The sequence below is a fragment of the Crotalus tigris genome, unplaced genomic scaffold, assembly GCF_016545835.1.
Source record: "Crotalus tigris isolate CLP2741 ecotype Arizona unplaced genomic scaffold, ASM1654583v1 scf7180000017541.2806704, whole genome shotgun sequence".
NCBI classification, from domain to species: Eukaryota; Metazoa; Chordata; class Lepidosauria; order Squamata; family Viperidae; genus Crotalus; species Crotalus tigris.
Genome location: NW_024096462.1, coordinates 2,112,340 through 2,139,037, shown reverse-complemented (window position 1 = coordinate 2,139,037; position 26,698 = coordinate 2,112,340). Strand labels below are relative to the sequence as shown.

The 26,698-nt window shown below is 40.7% G+C and overlaps 2 protein-coding genes across 3 annotated transcripts; both read right to left on the bottom strand.

The window, feature by feature from the left end:
* Positions 1-3,088: 3,088 nt before the first annotated feature.
* On the bottom strand, positions 3,089-8,060 carry LOC120319063 (tubulin alpha-8 chain-like). 2 transcript variants are annotated; one of them, XM_039367523.1, is made up of 5 exons: positions 7,779-8,060; positions 6,589-6,808; positions 5,219-5,367; positions 3,854-4,534; positions 3,089-3,407 (listed from the first exon to the last, which is right to left on the bottom strand). In XM_039367523.1, the coding sequence occupies exons 1-5, from the start codon at positions 7,779-7,781 to the stop codon at positions 3,114-3,116; spliced, it is 1,347 nt and encodes a 448-aa protein (XP_039223457.1). In that variant the 5' UTR covers positions 7,782-8,060; the 3' UTR covers positions 3,089-3,113. The 2 variants fall into 2 exon arrangements, with proteins under 2 accessions (XP_039223457.1, XP_039223365.1); XM_039367431.1 differs by lacking the exon at positions 7,779-8,060 and having other exon boundaries at positions 6,589-6,814.
* A 4,620-nt stretch (positions 8,061-12,680) lies between these two features.
* On the bottom strand, positions 12,681-25,074 carry PEX26 (peroxisomal biogenesis factor 26). Its single transcript, XM_039367301.1, has 6 exons — positions 24,722-25,074; positions 24,277-24,533; positions 23,124-23,270; positions 17,145-17,458; positions 15,484-15,630; positions 12,681-13,120 (listed from the first exon to the last, which is right to left on the bottom strand). The coding sequence occupies exons 2-6, from the start codon at positions 24,495-24,497 to the stop codon at positions 13,017-13,019; spliced, it is 933 nt and encodes a 310-aa protein (XP_039223235.1). The 5' UTR covers positions 24,498-24,533; positions 24,722-25,074; the 3' UTR covers positions 12,681-13,016.
* Between the last annotated feature and the right edge of the window lie 1,624 nt (positions 25,075-26,698).

The window sequence follows — 26,698 nt, the reverse complement described above, 5'->3', positions numbered from 1 at the left end:
ATGGATATAGTCCTGGTTGCTGCATTTGAAAAATAATGGGAAAAAGATACAGTCCTGGTTAGATATAACTCTGGTTGCTGCACTTGAAAAATAATAGAGTTGGAAAAAAGTGAAGAAGAAGACAACCAAAGTGATTACTGGACTCAAGAAATGACTAGGGACTTTTTAGTTTAGTAGAGAAGCCAAGGAGAGGCATGATCAAGAATTATAAAATCTTGCTCTGTTCATTCCACGACTAACACGGGCATGCATTTCTAGTATTTGTTTCTATTTCCCAAGACGTAGTGAGTCCAGGGGTGTCAAACTCCCAGCCCGTGGGTTGGATGTGTCATCCGGAAGCCACACCTACCCCATTGCCAGCAATGGCAAAACCGTCCCAATACGTTGTGAGATGTCATGTGACGTCGCAAGTTTGACATGTCTGATTTAGACAGATGAACCAGAGTTTCTCAACTTTGGTCATTTTAAGGTACCGTATATTCCGGCATATAAGACGACTTTTGAGAGCGTTGAAACAGGCACCGAACTCGGGGGTCGTCTTATACGCCGGAAATAACGTAGTTTCCGGCGTATAAGACGACTTTCTAGGCATGCAACTCGGCGTCGATTGTCTTGCGACTCGGTGTCGAAGTCGGGGGTCGTCTTATACGCCGGGTCGCCCTATACACCAGAATATACGGTATATAGAATTCTAGAAGTTGAAGCCCACAAATGTTAAAAGTGGCCAAGGTTGAGAAACATTGATCTGTAAAGATCAGCCCAACGTGAGGCTTTCTTATGTAAGACCCATTAAAGGCTGTGCATCAAGGTGGAGAAAATCTGTGACTTTATGGTGCCCCTGAACTACAGGTGGTCCTCGACTTACAACCACAACTGAGCCCAAAATTTCTGTTGCTAGGTGAGACAGTTGTTAAGTGAGTTTTTCCCTATGTTATAACCTTTCTTGTCACAGTTGTTAAATGAATCACTGCAATTGTTAAGTTTGTAACATGGTTGTTAAATGGATCTGGCTTCCCCATTGACTTTGCTTGTCAGAAGATCGCAAAAGATGATCACATGATCCTGGGACACTCCGACTGTCATAAAAATGAACCAGTGGCCAAACATCTGAATTTTGATCAAGTGACCATGGGGAAGCTGCAATGGTCATGAAAACGGTCATAAGTCACTTTTTTCAGTGCCGTTGTAACATTGAACGGTCACTAAATGAACTGTTAGAAATTGAGGACTACTTGTACAATTCTAAGCAACATTAGTTACCATGTGTCATGTGGAGGGAAGTGAAAAGTGTAATTAAGCAACACCAGGAAGGTCAGGTTTGCCCAACTCTTAACCCACAGCCTTTACTCTGAACAGGTCTTACGTAACTAAATTTGCTTATGTTTGGCTAATGTGTATAGATGTTCTCTTGGCTAAGCTTTGCTATATGTACTGTGCTAAAGGCAATATGAAGGAAATACTCCATTGCTTTGCAATAGCTATTAGCTGAGTAGGTTTTTGATATAGCAGTATATTATTTCCTCTTATCGTTAGACTTGTGGACTGGGGCTGCTGGGAGTTGAAGTTTAGCAACATCTAGTACAGGATTTCTCAACCTCAACAACTTTAAGGTGTGTCGACTTCAACTCCCAGAATTCCTCAGCCGGCATGTTGATCTAGCATGTTATGAATCGCTCGCCCCACCTCCACCCCACCCCCATATTAATCAATCACAGGAATTAAGGCTCGATGTCTTAATTGCCTTTGAATACTCCTCATGAAATTGTTAATGGTTTTGCGTTATATGCTCTATGACTGAATAGCTATCACTCATTTAGGACTTTGTGGAAGGATTTTTATTTCCCATCAGTCAGATCCAGTTGCTGGGTCTTAGTAGTCAGCAAGAGCAGATGCTCTTGCTCCCCAAAGCAGTGAAAAAACTGACTAGAAAGAGCCCCAAGTTGGAGTCAGGCATTGAAATAAATTGTGTTTGCTTGAGGCCTCAGATGATATGGGACCACATGCATCATGACTTAGCATTACCCAGATAGTCCTCTATTTATAACCAGTCATTTAGCAACTGTTTGAAGTTCCAATGGTCTTTCTTAAGGGGTATTTATGACCCAGATTCAAAGTTCCAATGGTCAAGGACCCTCCACATTTATATGACCACATGTCAAGTGCTTGGCAACTGGGCTTCATTTACAGCCATTTGCAGCATCCTGTGATCAGATGACCATGTTTAATGAAGGTTTTGCTGAAAATTGGTATTCACTTACGTTTTTAGCAAATCCATGCCTAACAAACCATTGGTTCACTTAATCTTGGTGTTTGCTTAATGACCATGGGAAAAAAGGTTGTGACTGAATCACTTTACAGCCATCATGAGTTAATGGGCAGGCTCCATTATGGTCATTACTTGAGGACTACTTGTATATTAACTAACTCAAAACACAGTTCAAATAATCATGGTTAAACACTTCTAAAAAATATTCTGACTTGCTCTAGCTCAATGATGGGGAATCTTTTAGAGACCGAGTGCCCAAACTGCAACCCAAAACCCACTTATGTATTGTCGGGTGCCGGGTGGGCATGGCCCATTGGGTGAGTGTGGCCCATTGGGTGGGCGTGGCCCATTGAGTGAGCGTGGCTGCGGTGGTAATGGCAGACTGGGTGGGACTAAAAAGTTCAATCAATTCCAACTCTGCGAAATCTTTTTTTTTCCCGCGAGAAGTTGAAATTGATTGATTGGTTGAACCTTTTTTTTTTTTGCACACGGCGGCATAGGCCTAAAGCGAAAAGGTTTTATAAAACCCAGCTGAAGGCCTAGGACTGGGGCGACAGCGCGTGCCCACAGAGAGGGCTCTGAGTGCCACCTGTGGCACACGTGACATAGGCTCACCACCACTGCTCTAGCTTGTTATAACAGGAAGGTTTCTTAGTTAATTTTCACTTAGTTCTTATTTGGCCAGTTCTGGTTGATATCACATAAGATGAACCCCTGACCAGTAAATCTTTGTAGGCATGAATCATGCCACCCACATAACAAATGTTCTTCTTAGGGCTCTACAAATGTTTCTTCTTTAAAGAAAATTACAGCGGAGACAAGTTAGTGCAAAGAGAGGAGCAAACTGTTAAATTTCCTCGCTGCCAAGCACCGAATCAAAGGAATCAGTTGCCACTTCCTCATAATCTTTCTCCAGTGCGGACAAATCCTCTCGCGCTTCTACAAACTCTCCTTCTTCCATGCCTTCGCCAACATACCAATGTACAAATGCTCTCTTTGCAAACATGAGGTCAAATTTGTGGTTCAGCCGTGCCCAGGCTTCAGCAATGGCGGTGGTGTTGCTCAGCATGCAAACAGCACGTTCTACCTGGGCAAGATCTCCTCCAGGAGTCACAGTAGGGGGCTGATAATTGATGCCAACCTGGTAGGAAGGGAAAGAAGAAAAAAGCAAAACAAAACAAAACAGTCTCTTTGAAACATGGGAGGAAAAGGGCAAAAGGGGTGCATTGCTGATTTTTGAACTAAGATCGAAGTCCGTCATTGGTCCAAATTAGCTATGCCTATCTATCTCCTTTTGGAATCCACTACATCTCTAGAATTAAAAATATGTGTGCTGCACTGGGAGGTAAGAATGGAAAAACAGTCTCAACTTAGATGTGAAGCATCTATAAGGAGTCTGATGGCTGCCCAGAGTCACTCTTGATGGTGAAATGGACAGCTCATAAATTTAATAAATGAATAAACGCTCTGGCCCATCAATTAGAGCCATTAGTTCTTAGTGCTTATCTGCTCTTGTTCTATTGCTACTGTTATCTATAGTAGTTAGGAACTAAGAAATCCTGGCAGCTTTTATTAATTGCTCCTCACCTTGAAGCCAGTTGGACACCAGTCCACAAACTGGATTGTTCTCTTGGTCTTGATAGCAGCGATTGCGACATTGACATCTTTGGGCACCACATCTCCACGGTAAAGCATGCAGCAAGCCATGTACTTGCCATGACGGGGATCACATTTGACCATCTGATTGTTGGTCTCAAAACAGGAGCTGGTGATCTCGGCCACGGAGAGCTGCTCGTGGTAGGCCTTCTCAGAGGAGATGATGGGCGCGTAGGTCACCAAGGGGAAGTGGATGCGAGGGTACGGCACCAGGTTGGTCTGGAATTCAGTCAGGTCCACATTGAGGGCCCCATCGAAGCGCAGAGAGGCAGTGATGGAGGAGACAATCTGGCTGATGAGACGGTTCAAGTTAGTGTACGTGGGCCGCTCAATGTCCAGATTACGACGGCAGATGTCATAGATGGCCTCGTTGTCCACCATGAAGGCACAGTCGGAATGTTCCAAGGTGGTGTGGGTGGTCAGGATAGAATTGTAGGGCTCCACCACTGCTGTGGACACTTGAGGGGCTGGATAGATAGCAAACTCCAGTTTGGACTTTTTGCCATAATCCATGGACAAGTGTTCCATCAATAAAGAGGTGAAACCTGAGCCCGTGCCTCCTCCAAAACTGTGGAAAATCAGGAATCCCTGCAGCCCTGAACAGGTGTCAGCCTAAAAAGAACATCACAATTTAGATACTTATTTTCTCCATCCATATTTTTTTTTACATTGTTGGATTCCCCAAACGAATTCTAAAGCAGTGCTCTGGAAGAACTGGATGTGTACTATATATTGACTAATTTTAATAAGCCTACGTCAGTGGAAATCCTGGAGGTATGTTTCTATTCGCTTGCCAGATATGACAATGAGAAGCTGTCCTCTCTTTCAAACTAGAGGTCTGACAATCTCACTTTAATTCAGCTGCATTCTGTTTACTAGGACTGAGATGAAAACCAGGCAATCTAGCAAATGTTGCTAGCTGGAAAGAGACTTCATCCATCCTTTGAGGTAGACTGGAATCAAATATGTGTAAGTCAGTAAATCTTGTATAGGTTACCATATCTGGACAGGGCTATGAAATTTTGGACAATCTTTGAAGAGCACAAAAAAGGCAAAAAAGGGACCTCTTGTTGCCATTATGGCTGTCTGGATTTTTGCAGCCATATCTGGTTACCCTAACACAGGGGTCTTCAAACTTGGCCCTTTTATGACTTGTGGACTTCAACTCCCAGAATTCCTCAGCCAGCCAAGTTTGAAGACCCCTGCCCTAATAGAAATGCCATTGGTTCCTGATGACTATCTTCTAAGGAAATCAAACACTTTCCTTGGGTCATTTTCCAATTCTTTCCCCCTTACCAGTTTTCGAATGCGATCCAGTGCCAACTCAATCCTGTCTTTACCAATGGTATAGTGACCACGGGCATAGTTATTAGCCGCATCCTCTTTGCCAGTGATCAACTGTTCTGGATGGAAAAGCTGGCGGTAGGTGCCAGCCCGCACTTCATCTGTAAATTTTAAGAGATAGTTTTTTTTTTAACTTGGTGTCCTAAAAAAAATGACTTGGAAGATCAGAGGCATACATTCGGAAAATTCATATCTAGGAGCCAGAAATATATTTCAACATAAACAGCAATACTAACTTTCCAAGGACTGGGACTGTAAGCTGTGGATGAATACAATATAGCAGTCTTTTGGTTGTGAGCATAAGAGCGAGAGGAGAATTTTCTATGAGATTCTCAAGGTCCAACATACAAAAATATAACATATTTTTAACAATGTACTCCAAGGTTAAATATATATTGACTAACAGAACTGAATAATAACACTATGTGTGCTTCAAAAATTATTTGGAAGAATTGCTGCAAACCTTGTGAGAGCACAAACACTGCCAGCACCATCCACAAGTAGGGTCAACATTATCAAGATGGCAGGCAAAATTTTGAGTTGTAAGCCCTGTCCCTTTTAAGTTAGGGTGCTGCCCACCATCTTGGCAATTTGTGGGTTCTTTGACTTTTGGTTTTCATGGCTTACAATGAAAATTGCAGGCTTCATTGTGGTCATAAACTGAGGGCTTTCTGAAACATGAAAGATGTGGTAGTTCTGTGCCTTTACATCCTATAGATTTAGGGCTTTATAGATGATAACAAGACCATATATACTGGATCTGGACTGTAAGTTAGTATTTCTATTGATAAGAACTGGGATGTGGTGGAATGTAATCAGAGGTTGCAAGAAGGAAGGGCTCTTTTCCAGAAGGCAAAGAGACAGCAGAGCTTAGAAAGCCTGGTAGGCAAGAAGAGAGAAAGCAATTCACGGAGTATATCTATAGTTACTACAGATAATTGCTTTAGTCTGGCAAGATTCTAGGTGTATAACAATAAATGAACTACTCAGAAATAACTCTACATGTTGTACTTGATTCTTTGACAGGGTTCACACATTGCACTAAGACAATATCCCAATAATTTAACCTGAAGAAGCCTCAATTGGTTGTGTTCCCACATCACTTAGCCTAAAAACCATAATTTATCAACAGTGGCTTGGATTATGCAATATAATGAGCTCCGTACAAACAAACCACGCTATGTCTTAATATTACACATAATCCCATTTCCTAAATCAAACTAAGCTACATCATTGAAGCACAGGGGGGAAAACCCAATAATATTGGTCCATTGAAAGTCATGGAATTTGATGCAAGGCATGTTCCTTAATGATTGACTCACCAACTACTGTTTGCTCCAAGTCCACCATGACAGCCCTTGGCACATGCTTTCCCGTGCCTGTCTCTCTGAAGAATGTAGCAAAGGAGTCATCATTATTGAATTTGTTATTCTCAGCAAAGGTGCCATCTGGCTGGATCCCATGCTCCAGGCAGAAGAGTTCCCAGCATGCATTGCCAATCTGAACTCCAGCCTGGCCAACGTGAACAGAGATGCATTCACGCTGCATGACACAAAAAGTATAGCATTTAGATGACACATGACACATTATTTTGTGCCCTTAAGTTGTATACATAGCTAGTTGAGGATTTAATGTCCAAATTCAGCTACAGAATCTGAACAAATTTACAAGTGAATGCATATGATATGACTGCTGGAAATGATCATATTGTGTTGGGACCTGAAAACATAAATAAGTGGATTTACACATCATATTTATCTTTGGTTTGCTCAATTGCATTCTCTTAGTTAAATAAGCCATAATTGGTTGAATTCAAACATCATATTAAACTATAATGCATGCAATGGGGAAGGTGTTTTGCTTTTTGGATTTTCAGTAAAATTTAGTCCCTGGGATTTGGAAATCACAGTTTATCCTTGAGTTTGTGACAACTAACGCACTGATAGGCTTCCAGTAAAATCAACACCCAAGTCACGAGTCTTGTGCCACCACACAATAACAAGAATTATGTTGTCAATGTAGAACATCTGCTGTTTGGACATAGCTAAATCTGAGCCCTGATTAAAAATGTTCAGAAATTGTTCCTTGTGTTGAACTGAAATCCTTATTTTGGTTATGTAAACCTGCTGTCTGGCCACCTTCTTTTCTTTTGTATACCTCCGTGTCAAGCAGAGGCTAAATGTCAACCAAAGTAAGTGAATTCTTTAGCCCCATCATGTCCAACATAGCATCTTCCCAGATATCTTGGTCTCCCATCATTCCTACCTAACACGCTGGATCAGTGTCTCTGAAGCTGGGAACAAGGGCAATGCAATCCAGTTGTGGAAGTGTTTATCTAATGAGCATTCTAGTTCTCCAGGAACCTCTCTGTATTCCATTCTTCACCTGGACAGATACTCTAACAGCCTATCTATTCCATCTCTTTAGGCACAGACAAGGGTAAAAAGCAAATGGAAAAAAGCTTGTCTTTTCCTGACCCAGTTCCTGGGCACTTGGGCACTTTCATGCTTACCATGGCGCATTCAGTGGTGCTCACGTCCCTTCGAGATCAGCACAGCAGCTATGGATGTTGATGCTCCCACTGCTGTCTTGCTTCTAAGCAGCTTGGCAACAAGGAGCTCAGTCCATGCATGGTGCCTCCAGGAAATGTCCTTGAGCATCATAGTGCAGGAGGAGGTCACAATCACCCCAGGCAACCTCCCCTGCTCTCCTGTCTTCCTGTCCATTGACATCAATGGACAGTCATCCAGCCTTTGGAGATGGGTTTCGTAGGATCCGTCTGTACTGTATGCAGTGTAATTCTATCTTCTCCCTTTCTACTTGTTTTATGAAACCACCCAAGCACTGACACACCTAGACAAAAATGCAAAAACAATTCCATCCTCTCTCTACATACCATGGATTCTCAATAAAAACATACTGAGAATCCCATGGTTAAAAAAAAGAAGCCCATTTCTGGTGGGTTTGCTTATTTGAACAGAACATTAAGATCTTTCTCACTATCACTGAACATTGGTTTAATTTTCATCCATAATGCATTCTAGGACAAAGACCCTGAGCTCTGGAATCCACCAGTGACCGTATCCAAATAGGCACGTCAATCAGAGAATCAGCCAAATAGGAAAATTAATGAATTTTACCATTGCTTTGCTCAAGCAATTTGAATTAAGAAGTCACAGCGGAACATTCAATCATAATTCCATCTGAACTAGCTTTAAAAACTAGCTTATTATTCTCCGAGGTGAGCTATTTGGTAAGGCATTCTCTGGTCTGTGCCATAACATGAGCTGGGAGGTCATGTGGGAATGGGGATATCCCTGCCCACAACAAAATACATCTATATATGTGCTGTACCACGATTTGTTTGATTTTAGCTCAGTGCGCTGTTAAACAAACCATGACTTATTATGAATGAACCTAGTTTTAGATCCCAAAGCGAATTCTAGAGCAGGATGTTGCTTGTTTATGTTCATAGTTGTTTCATCGTAGATGTTTAATCTGAAGTAGTGGGGGGAAAGTTTAGAAGGTTTGAATGCCTCTTGAGATTTGACCTTCCTGATTACAGTTGCTAGGAGACCGTGGGCTGATCTGACTAATAGATGTGTAAATAAAGGTGAAGGACTATCTGAACTGAACTGCTCACTGTTAAACCAGAGTCCTCTTTGAAATCTATTCTGAATAGACCAGTTTCAGACACATAATTTTGGACAGTGAGATGGGAGGCAAATAAAATTGATTAGTTCGCAGGCAAGGTAGTCAAGCAGATAGCGGAAGACAAACTCCAAGCTTTTTTTTCAATCCATTATTGGGCCCAATATGGAGTCCACACCCTTCCTCATTCAGATGTAGAAGACTGTACCTGTGTCAATTTTACAAAACTGTACAGCTTTCAGCAATATGAATTATGGTATTTTTTTTGGACAGGACTACAAGGCAGTTTTTCAGGCTTATGCTTCAGAAACAAAATGCGAATGCCTGGGACTCACTTTCCAGAATACACAGTCCACATTATTCAAATGTCATTGCCCGACTGTATTGTTTCAAAGCAGAAGGTATAAGAGTTATAGTGATGAAAACACCAAGCTAGCCACCAAGAAATCGGGAGTTGTGGTTCCACCTGAGGCACAAAGGCAGCTGGATGACCTGGGGCCAGACACAGTCTCAGCCCTAGAAGAACAAAGTAATGGCAAACTACTTCTGAGAAATATTGCTCAATCAATTACTAAAGCTTGTAAAGAATCACTGATCAGACAGCACCGAAGCAGTCTTCTTTTGAAGAAGTTTGTCTGCTGTGACAGAATTCTAATGAAACAGAATAGAGTCTCCATAGATGAGTTAAAGCACAATTGTAGATGACCAGGTTGAGCCCAAGGGAGGGGTCAAAAGCATCATCAGTCATGAGTCCCTTAGCACTCACAAGAGTTCTAAGTCCTGCCCACCTTGAATTCCTTTGACTCTCATCTACTGCCAATTTGTTTTGGCTGTTAGTAGTTCAGATTCTTGTAGAAAGCTTAAGCTCGCAATAAGTCTTTATACCCATTTGAACTGTCTGGATCTTCTGATTTCCCTGGAGCTTGAGAGCAGTTTTCCAAATTGTGAGGTGTGTAGAGGAAGTGTGAAGAACCTTTTAGTTATAACTAGACAACCTGTGGCCTGTTTGGTCATTTCAGAGATATTTCCTTTTTAAACAGAGAAACAGAATGACCACAGGCAGGCAAAAAAGCAATGAAAATGGGAGTAACTCCTGACTTCCTGTTGGCGTCCTGTTGACTTTGCTTGTAGGAAGCTGGGAGACATTGAAAATGACAGTCACGTAACTGACCATGTTTGCATGGTGGTGAGACAGTGCAGAAGCACTGAAGTGGTCACAAGTCTGCCAAATTTAAATCCCACAGCAGTCAAGGGTCCTGGATTTTGGATGTGTTAACCCATTTGAAATATGTTGATTCAAAAACTGTTGCTCTATGTTACACCCTTTTGTCCAACTAAAAGTTACAAACAGACGCAATTTTTGTAGTATATAGATAAATGCATCTTTCCCAAAATCTCATTGTAGTGTTTTAATTGTTCATATGTGTTCATTTTGGTATTTGTTGTTTTAAGTTGTGATGGCAAAAAAATTAGGACTAATTTAAAGCACACATAAACACAGTTACTCATCATTCTGTGTCAAGCTGTGTTAGCTAATCTTTTTAATAGTGCATAACCTTTTGAATAAAATGTATGAAAATTTATTTCCAAACATTTCAGCTAGCTAGGATATGTCTCTCTGAAATTCCACTACCCACTGAAGACTTCAGACCTTTTAAATTTAGCAGGTTTTTCAGCTTTTATTTTTGTTCTCTTCTGTAAGCTCCACTTTAGCCAACATTGTTTGGTCAGCATTTCATCCCCAGAGTTCCACGTAGTATTATCTTTAGCTTGTAAACTATAGAGTATGTGCAGCCTACAAGGGAGGCCGTGGTGGTCAAAATATAATGCAGTTTATCTATTGCAATTGCATAGACAAAGTCAAAACAAAAACTGGCGCACAGATCAGCATTACCGAAGGAAATAAATATAAATTTCATTTAATAGATTTCTAAGGCTGTCCAACTGCCGGATTCATTCTGACTATGGGCAGAATATTATTCAATATTCAAAACAGATAAAAACAGCTGAAGTGTACAAGTATACATCAGCATTCTTTGTGAAGAGATGTTTTGTATCCAGAGTAAAATAAAAATGTGGGTTTCTAATGTATGGAAATACTTTTGCAATCAATGCAGATACAATCCAATTTGGTTTAGTGGTTAAGGCACTGGACTAAGAGCAGAGAATGTTGAGCTCTAATCCTGCCTTACACATGGAAGCCAGTTGGTTGACCTTGAGCCAGTCACACCCTCGCAGCCCTAGGAAGCAGGAGACAAGGTCAAAGTGCTTCTGAAAATATTGCCTGGAAAACCCCTGGCATTTGTTCATGTAGCTGTCAAGAATCAAGACTGATTTGAAGGCAAAAAAAAAAACAACCAACCATTATAAATGGGTATCTTGCCTTGGTAGTACTCCATTCTTCTTTGTCTAATTTTTCTTCGGTAGAGATGACAAAAGATGCCAAACAAATAAAACCAAAACACTTTTGAAAATCTTAAATAGACATTAAACGGGGATAACAACTGGTCTAAACATCATGTAATATCATTTGCAAATTTCTTCCATCACTGAAAATGATTCATGTTTATCCAACCAAACCATTACAAAATAATGAGCAGACAAAGTTGCTAAAAGCATTACAGATCTTCCTTAAAGACCTGCACAGAAGACCACAGGTATCTGCTATCACTCATTAGCAAGGACTTTTAAAAAATGCTACATTTATATGCTACCCATCTTCCAGATAAGGCGATTCTGGGTTTCACTACCAAGTCAGGAAAAGCAGTGTCTACCCCCAAGGCCTACAGCAGTGGTGGCGAACCTATGGCACGGGTGCCAGAGGCTGCACTCAGAGCCCTCTCTGTGGACATGTGTGCCGTCACCCCAGTCCTAGGCCTTCAGCTGGGTTTTATAAAACCTTTTCGCTTTAGGCCTCCGCCACCATGTACAAAAAAAAAAAGGTTCAATCAATCAGTCAATTTCAACTTCTCGCGGGAAAAAAAAAGATCTTGCAAAGTTGGAATTGATTGAACTTTTTAGTCCCACCCAGTCTGCCGTTACCACTGCAGCCATACCCACCCAATGGGCCACACACACCCAATGGGCCACACACACCTGGCACCCAACGATGCATAAATGGGTTTTGGGTTGCAGTTTGGGCACTCGGTCTCTAAAAGGTTTGCCATCACTGGCCTAGAGGCTCTGATGGGTAAAGGGATGAAAGGAAAGTTGGGATTAAGATGATTAATCATTTCGTATCTTGCTTGCCACACTGGCAGCTCAGCCGTAAAAGTTAAAGAGAAAACCACTTAACCTGATATGGCTTCTCTACTTTCTCTGGAATCACTTCCTCTTCTTTGAGCAAAAACACTCGTGATTTTTAAATGGAGTCTGCACCAACCATTTGCTCTCTAGATATGACGTGTCCATCCCATCTGGAGGCAACCAGTGTGATGGAACATTGTGGACTGGATTGCCACAAAAGAGGGATGTATTCCAGAGGAATAAGAGGCAGCTCAATTCAGATAGTTTGTGTAAGAGAAAGAAGGTGGAAGAAACCGCCTCCCTAATAGTTCTCAGAGAATATGCTGGAGTATATAGTAGAAAGCTTTAGTCTGGCAAGATTCTGTCTACAGGTATGGAACAATAAAAAAATCTACTTGGAAGAATTGCCATGTGTCTTTCTTGGTTTGTGGGCTTCACAGTCAAGTACAGAAAGTTGATTAATGGAGGAAGACGTTCTGTATGACAAATGTATACGAGGAGATGCAGGCACAGTCTGTCCAAGATAGAAAAATGTTTAATGTCTCCTTGACAAAGCGAAAATTTAAAAAAGCGAAAATAGTCTGTCACACCTTGATCTCAATGTTTACTTGGAAGCAAGTGTCACTCACTTAAACAGAACATGCTTCTAAGCAGGAATGAGCACAACAGCACATTTCAATACAAGAGACACCACTTAACGTGGACTATTGTATTTCAACCAGCCACATGCACTTCAGAAGACATTCTTGGTCTTTGAGGAAATTCCTGTAGCTTTATGCTCAGCATTGTCCCCAAACCTGCAGTGTTGGCTTGGGAGCATTTCGTAGTATTCAGAGATAACAACAAAGCTAGCTTAGTCTTGAACAGGAGGTCTTCTGCTTGAAGGAAATAAAGCCGAACGGGCTTGATGGAAAAGTTGAGTCAGCCTGTAGAGGAAGGGTAGAGAAGTAGGAGATGCTAGGAAGGAAAGAGAATAGAAAAACAAAAATAAAATTAATGCTACATGCTACATGCTAATTTACATCTGGCTACAATACACTTCCAACTAAATTGGGATCCCTCTGTGATATTAATGTTTTGCAAAGCAGCCTTCAAGCTTGACTTGATTGCTGACCTGTCACAGATAGGCACTGTTTCAGTTTTCAATCAATCAATTAATTAATGCTCACTCTGAGTAATATGGACTTTGACGCCCCACTCTTTCCTACTATTAGAAGAAGCCTTTACTCTTCTGAAACTGGCTGCATTTCTCTGGAAGAAAGTGGATAACTGAGAACAACTTAGAGGTTGGAAAAAAGGAAAGATGCAACATTGCTCTCCAAAGCCTGTGATATAAGAAAATCATCAACAAAATAAGTAAGGAAAAAAATTCAAGAAAACAAGGAGGAAACTTCAGCATCCGACATCAAGTCATCCTAAGGAAGAGGTGACATATTTAACTAGAAATATAAAATTAATTATTTTAAGTATGTGTGTCTACTTTTTTATCTGACATTTTTTATCTCTGTACAGAGATCTATGTGTATTGTTATGAAATTCTTAATCAACAGGCACCTTCCAAAAAGCTAGTATTCTCCTCATTAAAAGCTCCTTTGAATACAGCAATGGATTTTTCACTGTAACCAATTTGCCAACTATTCTACTGTATTGGTAAATTGGGTCAGCTCAGTAACTGTGATAACAATCATGTCCAATTTGATTTATCTCTTGTAAGATAGATCTATCTCCCCAAAACTATAACTGATACCCATATATCTTGAACGACTGTTTCAGGAAGTGGCACTATAGCAGTGTTTCCCAAACTTGACAATTTTAAGGCATGTGGACTTCAACTCCCAGAATTCCACAGCCAGCATTGCTGGCTGTGGAATTCTGGGAGTTGAAGTCCACATGCCTTAAAATTGTCAAGTTTGGGAAACACTGCACTATAGGATTTTCCTTTTTATCAACTCATTTTTCTTTTACACAAAGTGAGGTGCGTGGGTTATATAGGATCTCTATCTCACGGAGGAGGCTAAGTACAGGTAGTCCTCAACTTATGACCACAATTCAGCCCAAAATTTCTATTGTCAAGTAAAATGGTTAAGTGATTTTTGTCCCATTTGATGACCTTGCTTGCCACCGTTGTAAAGTGAATCACTGCAGTTGTTAAGTTAGTAACATGGTTGTTAAATGAATCTGGCTTCCCCATTGAGTTTGCTTGTCAGAAATTGGCAAAAGGTGATTGCGTGACCCCAGGACACTGTAACCGTCATAAATATGAGTCAGTTGTCAAGCATCTGAATTTTAATCAAGTAACCATGGGATGCTGCAAGGGTCATATGATCAAAAAGTGATACAAGTCACTTTTTTCAGTGACACTGTAACTTTGGTAACCAAATGGTCACTGAATGAACTGTTGTAAGTTTAGGACTACCTGTATAGTCATCTGTCTAAAGACAGGTGGTGGCAGCAGTATCATCCAAACAAGCACCCCAAGACCAGAAGGTAAGGTCATGATTTATTTTGTTTAAACTAGCTAGAGTCTACCTAATGACTTAGAGCAGGGGTCCCCAACCCCAGATCCGTGGACCGATACCGGGCCGGGTCATGCCAGCAACTGGGCAAAACAAGCAAAACCCCATCCGCAAGACGCAGGCAGCACACAAAACCACACACCTTCTGGTCCACAGAAAAGCCTCTCTCCATGGAACCAGTCCCTGGTGCCCAAAAGGTTGGGGAACTCTGGCTTAAGAGTTTAAAAAAGCAAGAAAAATACCATAAAAAAGAGAGGAATTCATAAGCAGCCTAGAGACAGATGTATATGCAAGAAGGAAGGAAGGAAGGAAGGAAGGAAGGAAGGAAGGAAGGAAGGAAGGAAGGAAGGAAGGAAGGAGAGAAAGAGAAAGAGAAAGAGAGAAAGAAAGGAAGGAAGGGAAAGAAAGAACGAGGAAGGAAGGAAGGAAGGAAGGAAGGAAGGAAGGAAGGAAGGAAGGAAGGAAGGAAGGAAGGAAGGAAGGAAGGAAGGAAGGGAAAAGAAATCCAACAGGGGTTCCATCCTCAATCAACTATTGAAAAACCATCTGATCTCCCAGATGTTGATCTGGGAGATCAGATGGTTTTTCAATAGTTTCCTGGGCATCATCAGAGTGGGAGCTTTCCAAATCAAAATTTCTTTTCCCAGACACCCTTTGGGTCCACACATCGTGCCAAGGATTCTATGTCTCATATTATTCCCATTATCCATTTTCTCCACTTCCTGCCCCCATGTACGTAGTTGTCTTCAGATAAGACTATTTCTCCAGATGTTTCCCTCCCGCTTCCCCCCCCCCGTCCCCTACCTGGGTCAAGTCTCACTACAATGAGACACAATAGAAAGGCCACCAGAAGTGTCTTCTTGAAGGGGAGGAAACTGAACTGGCTTGCCAAAGACTCCAGCACTCTTCTCAGCTGGACCAAGACATTCAACATCCTCTGAGATGCTGAACCTGCAGCACAAGGGAAAGAAACTTCACCAGGGAATGACCAGAACCAAGAACACCAAAAAGTGAGCTTTCTCATTTCATTTTTTAAATAGATGTACGACTTTATATTTTTTGTAGTTTTAATTGAGATATTTAAAAAATAATTAATTGTTATTTGATTCTCAATCATCCAGGTCATGGCTGTCCCCAAAGTGCTTTTCAAAAGGCAACTGGACTTCCTTAGTTTTTTTTTCCTTGAAAACATTTTGCTTCTCATCCAAGAAGCTTCTACGGTTTAATAGTTCTGAACAGTTCAGAACTGAAGAAGCTTCTTGCATGAGATGCAAAATGTTTTCAAGAAACTAAGGAAGTCCAGTTGTCTTTTGAAAAGCACCTTGGAGACAGCCATGACCTGGATGATTGAGAATCTCCATAGACTGTTATTTAGTGTGTTAATTATACAACCTACATTTGCTTTAATCAATTATTTCTAAAATAAATAAATAAAAAATAAAATAAGATTGGATCTAAATTTATCTTGCTGTTTTAAAACAATTGCATAATCCTGCTTTAACAGGCACACAAAGTTCATTTCTTCCAGGTGTGTCAAACATTTCTTGATGAGTTTGCCAGCCCCAAATAAACAGTTAATCAAATTAAGAAGCTGGTTTCTTATTCTGAAATAAGGTTTAAGCTGTCTATTCCATTAATTAATCTGCTGTGATAGGACTGTATTGCTCCTTATTTATACTAGCCCTGTAAAATATAAATTGCAGCAAATTTGTTTGGAGTTCCAATAACATGCTATACTTTAAAATGACTGGTCACTTTATGTTTCACTGTATTTTTCAAGATTATTAGTAACTGTTAGATGATCTGTTCACCTAGCTTAGTACCAGCTCGTCTTAGTGACAGAGATACTCTATGATTCCACTCTTTTTCCTTTTACTAAAATTGTAAAGGATTCAGCATACAATTTTTCATAAGCCAACTATATGCCTCTAAGCTAAGGTTCTCCCCTAAATGGAATCTAGACCTGTTTTTGCTTCCGACTGAAATTGTTGTAGTTTCCATCTGCCTCAAGGGGAATGTTGCTGGGAATGGAATGGCATATCAATTAAATCTATTATTATGATTAGCACATCTAGATGTTGTGAAATACAAAGAGCCAATCTGTGATGCAAAGGGACAAAGAAGGCTGTGAATCTTTTCTCTCCTTGGACCTGTTCAACATGTTTATCGAGAGAACTCTGCTTGTGCAATCAATCATTCAGATGTATAAGTCTCCTGTCTTGAGCAGGGGGTTGGATTAGAAGACTGCTGAGGTCCCTTCCAGAAATATGATTCTGTGTTCTGTATTCTATTGTGTGTACCTAAGGAAACAGGACTACCAGAACAGAGCAGCCAAATTTTAGCACTGAATGGTGATGCTTTGACCAAGCTGGTACCATTGCTTTATTGGAAGTTCAATGCTTATTGCAGGCATAGCTGCAAATGATTTTACAAGACACCCAGAGTTCCATCTACAAGAATCCTACCCAACTGCAGCTTCCATGATATCTCTGGGTGCTCCTCAGGAACTGGAGGTGTTTCATCTTTCTGTAGCCACTGATGCTTCTTCTCTTGAAGGGTTTTGTGCATGTCTTCTTGCTGTTCCTGGCTCAAAGCTTTACAATCTTGGATCAGCCCCTCTGCTGCTGAAAAGTGTCCGAGTGGCAAGAGCACATGAAAGAGATAAAGCTGAGCCAACAGACCATAATTTGACAAGTTCTGATTGGATGGATAGTATAACCAGTCCCCACCAACCTCTAATACCACATGAGGTTCTTCCACTTTGCTATGGAGGAGGATGCTGAAAGAGAACATATGAATAACACTCTAAGTCATATTTAATTTCAACATTCATATTTCAGCTAGACCCGTCTTAGACATTCAGAAGTGCAAAGTACCAGTAAGATGTAACATCCATGGGTCCTAATGGATGCAACAGATTGCACTAATTAGACCTCCTACCTTTTATTTAAATAATAATAATAATAAAGAAATGAGGAAGTTAGCAAAGTGAAGGGTGTGCCTCCAGCCGAATCTATATTTCCAGCAATTCTTAGGGTTTTATGAGAATTCTCAGAAGATTGAAATTAATGAAAAAGCTTAGTTTGGCCATGCACCTATTAGAAAAAAAGACCTAGGGAGATGGTTGTATTCATCCAAAGAAGCTAGAGGGGAATAGGGTTCAGCTAAAAGAATTATTCTAGTAGTATCTATGGGAGATAACTTTGACCAAGTTTTGCAAGACCCGTTACCTAGGCAAAGGGGCCCAAAACATTCTTTAAGCCTCAGGAAAAAAAATATTATTTAGAACTAACTCAGGTAAAGGTCTCCCTGATTCACTGAGTTGTAAGAATTTGTTGGGAAGCGACAGCACAACCAGACGTGCAAGATTCTGCTATTATGACAAAACTCAATAAAGTTGGTTCTAGTCTTCCTGTGGAGAGTTGAAGACTCTAGTCTTCCTGTGGAAAACAGAAGGTTTTCTGGTCTGGTCTACAAAGGGGAAGTTGGCAGAAGGTAGAAAGAAAACAACTGTCCAAATGTCAACAGGGGGATTCAAAAGATGTCTTTATTGTTGATTTTTGAGATGTCTTTCTATGGTAGAAATGAAAAGAGTAATAGGTCTCTGTGACATATGCTTAATACTTCCATTAAATACTTCCATTAAAGAACTGAACCAGGTGCATATTATATATATATATATATATATATATATATATATATATATATATATATATATATAGGTTTTGCTAACAAAGAATAAAGAGAGAATGGTATAGCTATTTCGGCTATACCATTCTCTCTTTATTCTTTGTTAGCAAAACCTAAAAATGTAAAAATGATGTCGCAGTTAGTGACTGCTGCTTGTGGATGGCTCTAGATTGAGCTGATACAGGCAAAAGAAAAGAAAAGAAAGAAGATTTCTTTCTCCCATATCTGGGCTGACAGGGTGTTCATTCAAGGTAAATATATATATATATATATATATATATATATATATATATATATATATATATACACACACACACACACACACACACACACACACACACATACATACATACATACATACATACATACATACATATATTCAATAATGGTGAAAATGCGACTCCCGGGCATAATTATAAATGGAATGAATAAAGCGCGTTCACCAGGAGAGTTTAAAGTTAAAATACTTTAATTAAAGTATTTTACTATATTAAAAGGTTGTCAAGCTTTCGTTGGGAAAACTCCCCAACATCTTCAGGGCTGAGAGACCGTTTCTTGTTAGCTCGCTGCGTCTTGTGCCGGCAACACCCATGGACTCCAAAGACTCCTGTCGTGCACGCGCAGGAGCGAGAGGCGTCGGAATGAGGAGGAGAGTAGGGAAGGAGCGTTGTGACGCTCAGGAAGATCGTAACTCCACCCCCCCCAGATCAAGACCTCGGATTGTGGTATGCGCGATGGGAGCGCAGAGGATAAAAAGGAAGGGAAGGGTGTGATGGCCAGAGATAATTATAACCATGAGATCACCCCCATAGAAAAACAATCCATTGAGCCACCCCAGCCAGTCTGGAACATTGTGCACGACCATTCTATTGACAGTTGGGCACGAGGGAGGGGCGTTAAGGATGAAAAGAAAGATACTCATAGAGAAAGTGACTGGGTGAAGCGTGATTGGAGAAAGGAAAAGGACAAATGCAAACTACCACTCGAACCCGAAAGGGGGAATGGATTGAGGGATAGAGACAATCGAAGAGACAAGGGGTTTACATCACCTGCCTTAGAATCCAAAGAAAAGAAGGTAGATGAAGATACACACGCAGCTAGGAAGGACAGAAAGAAACGAACCACCGGAGCATAATTTAACCAATTGCGTCCGGTGACGAGATCGAGGAGCCGAGTGCAGACTCCGGCCTGCCTATAAAATGACTCTCTCACACCCTGGCGGTCCAGCCCTGATGATGCCGGCAGGTGACGGCGAAAGCTTGGCGTTTTTAAATTAAACTTTTATAGTTTTAATCAATACCTTGGTGTTCATTTTATTTTGGATATGAATATTCCCAGGGTTCATATTTTTAGTGTTATTAACTACATATATATACATATACACACATATATATACATATACACACACACATATATATATATATGCACACATACATACCTACACACACATACACATACATGTATGTATGTATGTATATATATGTAGGTCTTTGGTTATTTGGGTTTTCCTCCGCGTAAAATTGGAAGTGTCTTGGCGACGTTTCGACGAAGTCCCATTCGTCATTTTCAGGCTGCCATGCTTTTAGGAGCAATGTGTAATTGTAGCTGTTTCTTCCTTTTAACTGCCAGTGGGGGTATGAACTGATTGGGTGGGAGCTTGACTGTGTTCTGATTGGGTGGAGGTGTGTTCTGATTGGTTAGGGGCTTGGTCGTGCTCTGATTGGCTGCGTCACAATCTCAAATCCCCCTGCAACTCAGACTAACCTGAGCACAACAAAGCCCCCACCCAAACAGAACACTCCCCCAGCCAATCAGAGCACGCCCAAGCCCCTAACCAATCAGAACACACCTCCACCCAACCAGAACACAGCCAAGCTCCCACCCAATCAGTTTATACCCCCACTGGCAGTTAAAAAGAAGAAACAGCTACGATCACACATTGCTCCTAGAAGCACGAAGGCGAAAACACCAGCCTGAAGATGACGAATGGGACTTCGTCGAAACGTCACCAAGACACTTCCAATTTTATGTGGGAGAAAACCAGAATAACCAAAGACCTACATACAAACATCCACAAAAACCTCAGAAAACATATATATTTACATATATATACTTTTGAACTATGTATGTATGTATGTATATATGTATGTATGTATATATGTATATTTCAAAAGTCAATAAATTCACCACTGCCCAAAAGGCACAGTGCCTCCAATGCCTCGCTATTCCTGCCACCTCCAGCATGCCAGGTATTCCTTCATTTGCCTTCATTTTTCATTTATCAATGTGGCTTCTTCCCCTCTACAAGCTGTGCAAGCCTGCTTTTAGTTCATTATTATAATTATGATCTAGATCAGGTATGGGGAATGATGGCTCTTTTATGACTTGTTGACTTCAACACCCAGAATTCCTGAGCCAGTCATGCTGGCTCAGGAATTCTGGGAACTGAAGTCAACAAGTCATAAAGGGGCCCTCATTCCCCACCTCTAGCTAGACAGATGGGATTATTATTGTTGTACTACCTTCACCTGTTAAGCGATTTAAAAAAAAACTCTAAAAATTATTTTTGACTCATATATTGTGTGATGGATTATTTTCTGAGTATCCAAAGCTCTTCTCAACATCCCAGATGTGATCCTTGGTCCCCCAAAATCCAGCTTTTTCAATACATTTTAGTTTTATTCAGAAGGTTAAAATACAAACTCCAAAGAAGAAAACAAAATACAAAAACAAAGCAAAACTAAACAAGATTAAAAAAAAGGAAAATAAATGTGCATAAAAAGAAAACATACACATAAATTGTTCCCCCTAATTGAATACTGATAAATATATTTCAAGAATAATAGTTTCCCTCTTTGTGAAACCCAGCTTACGAACGTCTACAACCCAACCCATTTGACCTGACATCTATCTACTATATATTTTTTTAAAGGCATAGTTAACAAGTAAAACCAACAGTAGAGTTAGCAGGGGTATCAAACTGCCGGCCTGTGGGCCGGACGCGTCACCAGGAAACCGCGCCCACCCTGCGACATCACGTGACATCGCGAGTTTGACATGTCTGAGTTAAAGGATCCCACTCATCCTATGTAGCAACATAAAGATAGGAAAACTTTTTCTGCCATGAACTGTGTTCTAGCCAAGATAATTTAGCACAAGCTAGCAAGTTAAGTTTTCTCTTTCTCCCCATCCCACAGGATGTTGGAGATCTGCTCTTAGCTGAGATCTGAAGTTTCCCACCTCTTACTGCCAAAGCTCCATCTTACTGTCTTTTCTTCCTCAACCTGCCTGATTGGAGTGAGGGTACCCACTCTAATAGACTTGAGTGCACGAGAGAGAGGTTAGGTTTCAACAATTTGCCTGGATCATGGGCTGCACTGGTTGGGCATGAGCAAATCCTATCTTTTCAGCTTAACCCACCTCACAGGCTCATTATGACCATGAAAATGAGCCAGCCTGGTATAAATTATCCTGAGCTGCTTTGAGAAAAGACAAAGATGACTAGAGGTGAATGAGATGATAAAACAGGGACACACTAATTATCTTAATAGGTCTAAGGACGGCAGGGAATATTTAATTCCAACACTATCATCATTTAAAGACTCATTTGACAAGGACGTTTTAAATTTTCAGCTGGAAATTTGCCATCTTCTTCCTCTCCTGTCACCCAGATGTTGGATAAAAGACAATTTATCCATACAGTCAAAATAGCTGGTCACACAAAGTATTTTTTCAAAGCCAGACACTTTCCTTTTGGTGAGAAACTGTACAGTTCATTAGTCCTGGGGAAAAAATTCCAAGTTGATAGGGCCTAATCAATCAATAGCTCATTGGAAGAATACCTGCTTTACAGTAACTTCCATGTTTAACTATTGACAACTGCCATTGAAAAGGATAAGAGAGAAGGAGACAGTAAAATCCTCTGCCAGAAACTGTGGAAAACAACTGTTATTTGGAACAAAGAATACTGGATTAATATGATCTTGTCTAAGGAATCTTCCTGAATTTCTTAGTATAAACACCCCTATCATAATTGGATGGTTTCAGCCAAAGAAGGATCAAATATAAGATGTTTGATCTTTAATCTGTTGATCAGTTTTACAAAGCTATATATCACTTACTAGCTACTGAAATTCTTGCAAAAAGCATCTATTATTTAAAAAAAAAAAAATCCCCCCCCCCAGTGTATTTAGGCAAGAATGCAACTACAAGATAATTTAAGGCTGTACAATTTTACTTTACCTGCTAAAACAATTTAAGTACTTGCTTTCCCTTTGGAGAGTTAACATCTAGGACCACAATGATTTGAGTTTTGTTTTTTTAAATGGAACTGCATCCCCACTGAAGATTAGAAATGTCTTAGTAGAGCAGAAAAAATTCTAGTTTAGACTGACACTGATTTAAGCAACATTCATCTAAAAACCTGACAGAATAGTTGCCTGGTATTACACTAGATTTACAGGGGTAGGCAACCTTGCCTCTTTTATGACTCTGGACTGCAACTCCCAGAGCTCAGGAATTCTGGGAGTTGAAGTCCAGGAGTCATAAAAGAGCCAAGGTTGCCTACCCCTGCACTAGAACATCAGAAGCAACATGCCTGGAAGTACCCATAATCCAAGAGTAAGATTAAATTACAAATGTTCTTGATATTTAACTTATTTTAGGTGGAAGCTCTTTACACAATCTATTATTCCTGCTTGGGGTGGAGGAGCAGTAGCTGATTTGCCATTCAGACACACGAAAAGGGAACTCACCAGAGCTCCAGAATTTTGGGAGGCCAACATTCAGGTTTGGGGTAGTACTGAAGAATCCATGGGAGGACCTCTCTCCATCGATCCATCTCTGCCAATGCTTGGATGCCAACAATGCACAAGGAGCATTTCAGATCTTCAGAGCTGGATCTACAAGTCAGATAACATTGTGTATGTGTACATTAGTGTGCAACCAAAAAAAAAAAAAAGCAGAAAAACTGCAGTCCCATAAGCAATCCAATTGCAATCTCTGCCCCAATTCTAAGGATGGATCAGATTCAGATCAGTTTGTGTACCCAAACATATTAGGGCTCATGGCATAAATCAATCATCAAGATCCATTTTCCAGTTTGCAAATCTGCTAACAAAAATCTTGACTTCTTTATTGTGAGTGTGCTTGGTTTAGATACAAGTAGTCCTTGACTTATGAACAGCTGCTTAGCAACCACTCAGTTAAGACTGACCTCCCAAAAGGGTACTTACCACCTGGTTCTGAAATTCCAACGGCATCGCATCTTGCAATTATATGATTACTTGTCCGGGACTCAGCAGCCAGTCTGCATTTACAACTGTTTGCAACGATCCTGTAGTCACATGATTGTTTTGTGACTTTTGCCAAAAACCAGCATGTATTTCTAGTTTTGACAAAAATGCTCCATTAACTAACAAACTTCACAACTAACTCCTACAAAAAAGGTCATAAAACTGGGTTACCCACATGACTGGCCCACTTTATGATTGTCATGACTAATCTGCAGGCTCCATTACAGTCATAAGTCGAGGACTACCTGTAACATTGCTGTTTCACTGTTTTTCTTCAGTTACATTTTATACAGGTCAAAAGACTTGGAGACACACACACCCCGCCCAAAAAATTAAATAATGTGTACCATTCACTCTTTTAGTGTCCCGATATACCTCCCCTTCATTCCTTAACTACTCATGCTAATAAATACCAGCTAAATAAAAATAAATAGCTATAAACCATTCCCTTAAAAGCAGAGATAAGAAAGTAGGTTTTGTACAACTCCAATTTTGATCAGCCCAAACAAGCACAGCTAACAAAACGGATGGGTAAAGTAGTCCAACAACATTTAAAGAAAGCCTGCACCAAGCCGGTTCTGAATTCTCACTCTTCATTCCAGTTGGCACCTACCCGTCAGAATCACCCTCCTGTTCCAAAAGGCTCTGGCAGCCTTTCTCACACCTGTCCACCGCTGCAGCAAAGTCCCTGTCCAAAACCAGAAGTTCGGCCGCTTCTTCTAATAAGGAAGCTGCTTGGGGTGCCGCTGGAGAGAGAAGGCCGGGCTCGCTGCTTCTTAATAGGCCCCTTGCCCTAGTGATGGCAGACAACATCACCGACGAATCGTTCCTCATTATGACATGATCCTCAAACTCAGCTCTGCTGGAAGCCTGGGGAAATTTTAGACAATAGGGCGTGGATCAGTTTTGGAATTTGATTTGATGATTATTGGGTTCTCTTAATACACTTCCACGCCTAACGCCACTCCAGTCCATGCAATTAGTTGCTAACAAAAAGAAGCAGAAGAGGATCGAGGGGATTGCAACAGCTAGTACTGCATCCTACTAAGAGATTTCACCTTGTATTCTTCAGTACCCAAGAGAAAAGTCCGAGCAGCGATAACGATCTGGGCAAAGCGAAAGACCAGCTCCAAGTGTAACTAAGCTAGGATGATTTATTGGCTCTGTAGATCCTTGTCCCAACCCTTTTTTTTTTTCTAATCCTTGCAAAAACAATCAAAACGCGCATTCTTCACCACTGGCTGCAAAAGAGATCCTACGCCCGTCTCTGCTTCCCCGGGCCGCATGAAGTGCATTTGCTGCAACAAAGCCCAGATGCCTTTTGCTTTCAATGCAAAAATTATAGGACCACGAAGGAGAAAAGGCTGGTTGAGGAATTCCGGACTACAACGACCAGAAGGCTCCTTTTACAGGAAGTAGTTTAAAACAGGAGGAGCAGGAGGCGAGGCGAGGCGGGGATTCTTACTGTAACGGCAAACCTTAGCTTGTGTTTGTTTTGCGCTTTTGTTGCGTTTTGCAAATACAGCGAGAGGGAGGATTCAGTAGGTCTGCCTTTCTAAAGGTTTCTCAAATAATCTTCCTAGATTTTTAAGGATTTTTCTGCATGCTCCAATATTGATATATTTCAATTCCAGCCCCTCCCGCCCAAATTTCTAATTAGCAACTGTCTCAAAGTCAAGCCTGTGCTAGGTTACCTTTTTTTCTAATGCGAGGTAAAATGATTGGTATTCATAATTTGGGTGGCTAATCTGTCACCACTATGATTAATTTCGATGAGATATGTATGATTAATTTCGATGAGATATGTGCTTTTGAGGAGCTTTTATTCGTTTTCCTCGTTTTACATAGAAAAACTGGTTTGCATGAGATAGTAGGCTAAATGTCCTTGGTGCTCTCTGCTTGCTTGTTGCTTTACTCACTAGCACTGATGATGTTACGTAGTTAAGGTAATGAAACGTTTGCAAGAAAACAAGCAAGCTCAGAGAGCACCAGGTGCCCTCATTTCAACACTGAGCTGCAAATATTCTCCTTCATAGGCTAAATGTGGTTACCTAATTTGGGGTCCTGTTTAGAAAAAGAACAAGTGAAGTTCGCATTGATCTGGGTTTCTCAATATTGGCAAGTTTAAGATGTATGGACTTCAACTCCCAGAATTCCTCAACCAGCATGCTGGCGGTTTGGAAGTCCACCGTCTTAAATTTACCAAGGTTGAGAAGGTCTGGTTTAAGAATCTTTGTACTAAACTATCTTTGAGACCAGGTGTCACCACCCACAGGGATTATGGAGGGGGGAATTACCACTCAGATTTTGGGGCCATGCTGACTAGGTATTATGGGAGTTGAAGTCCAGTATATCTGAGGGCACCTGTTCTCTCTTAAAGATATAAAATAATGCAATGGAATTTTTAGACGCCTAGCCACTCTACTACATGAAGTGAGCTGTATCTCATGAAAATGTATGTCTTTCAATATGATTTGTTAGTCTGAAAAGATGCTTCCAGACTCCTGATTTTTGGCTAGAGTAGGCTAATATTGCTGTTCTCTTACAATGAATAGATGTATTTCTTCTTTCGAGTCACAAGGTGTCACTCCAACCATGCATTGCGTTGAGATTAAGAAATTTAAATTTGAAAATAAGATTTGATAAAATAATGCATGCTACACTCACTAATATTCTGAATTATATATGGTGGATTTCCATAACACACTAGCCTAAATCCTACTTTGGGCTCATTACGCCAAGACCCAGCTCCTGAAGAAGATACTAATGCAGGGAAAGGTAGGAAGAAAGAGAAGATAAGGACGAAAAATCAGCAAGATTAATGGATTCAGTTACAGTGATGACAACCTTTAGATCTGAAAAAGGTGAGAGATAAATCACCATGGGGAAAAAAATCTGTGGTTGCTAAGAGTAAAAAATGACTAGGTAGCACAGAATCAATCAAGTCTACATTGTTTGAGTGGACCTATAAATACAGCATACCCTGGTATATGTACCAAAGGATAACGGTGTTATGTGAACACAATTCCAGAGTG

What these genes read in the sequence shown, in the direction of transcription:
- PEX26 (XM_039367301.1), bottom strand. Translation starts at nt 24,497, where the DNA reads ATGAGGAACGATTCGTCGGTGATGTTGTCTGCCATCACTAGGGCAAGG. An exon ending in CAGGAGGGTGATTCTGACGG is followed by an intron (nt 23,271 to 24,276) that starts GTAGGTGCCAAC and finishes TCTGACTTGTAG; the next exon opens with ATCCAGCTCTGAAGATCTGA. An exon ending in TGTAGTGAGACTTGACCCAG is followed by an intron (nt 13,121 to 15,483) that starts GTAGGGGACGGG and finishes TTTCCTTCCTAG; the next exon opens with CATCTCCTACTTCTCTACCC.
- LOC120319063 (XM_039367431.1), bottom strand. Translation starts at nt 6,814, where the DNA reads ATGCAGCGTGAATGCATCTCTGTTCACGTTGGCCAGGCTGGAGTTCAG. An exon ending in CTTGGAGCAAACAGTAGTTG is followed by an intron (nt 5,368 to 6,588) that starts GTGAGTCAATCA and finishes TAAAATTTACAG; the next exon opens with ATGAAGTGCGGGCTGGCACC. An exon ending in GGTGTCCAACTGGCTTCAAG is followed by an intron (nt 3,408 to 3,853) that starts GTGAGGAGCAAT and finishes CCTTCCTACCAG; the next exon opens with GTTGGCATCAATTATCAGCC.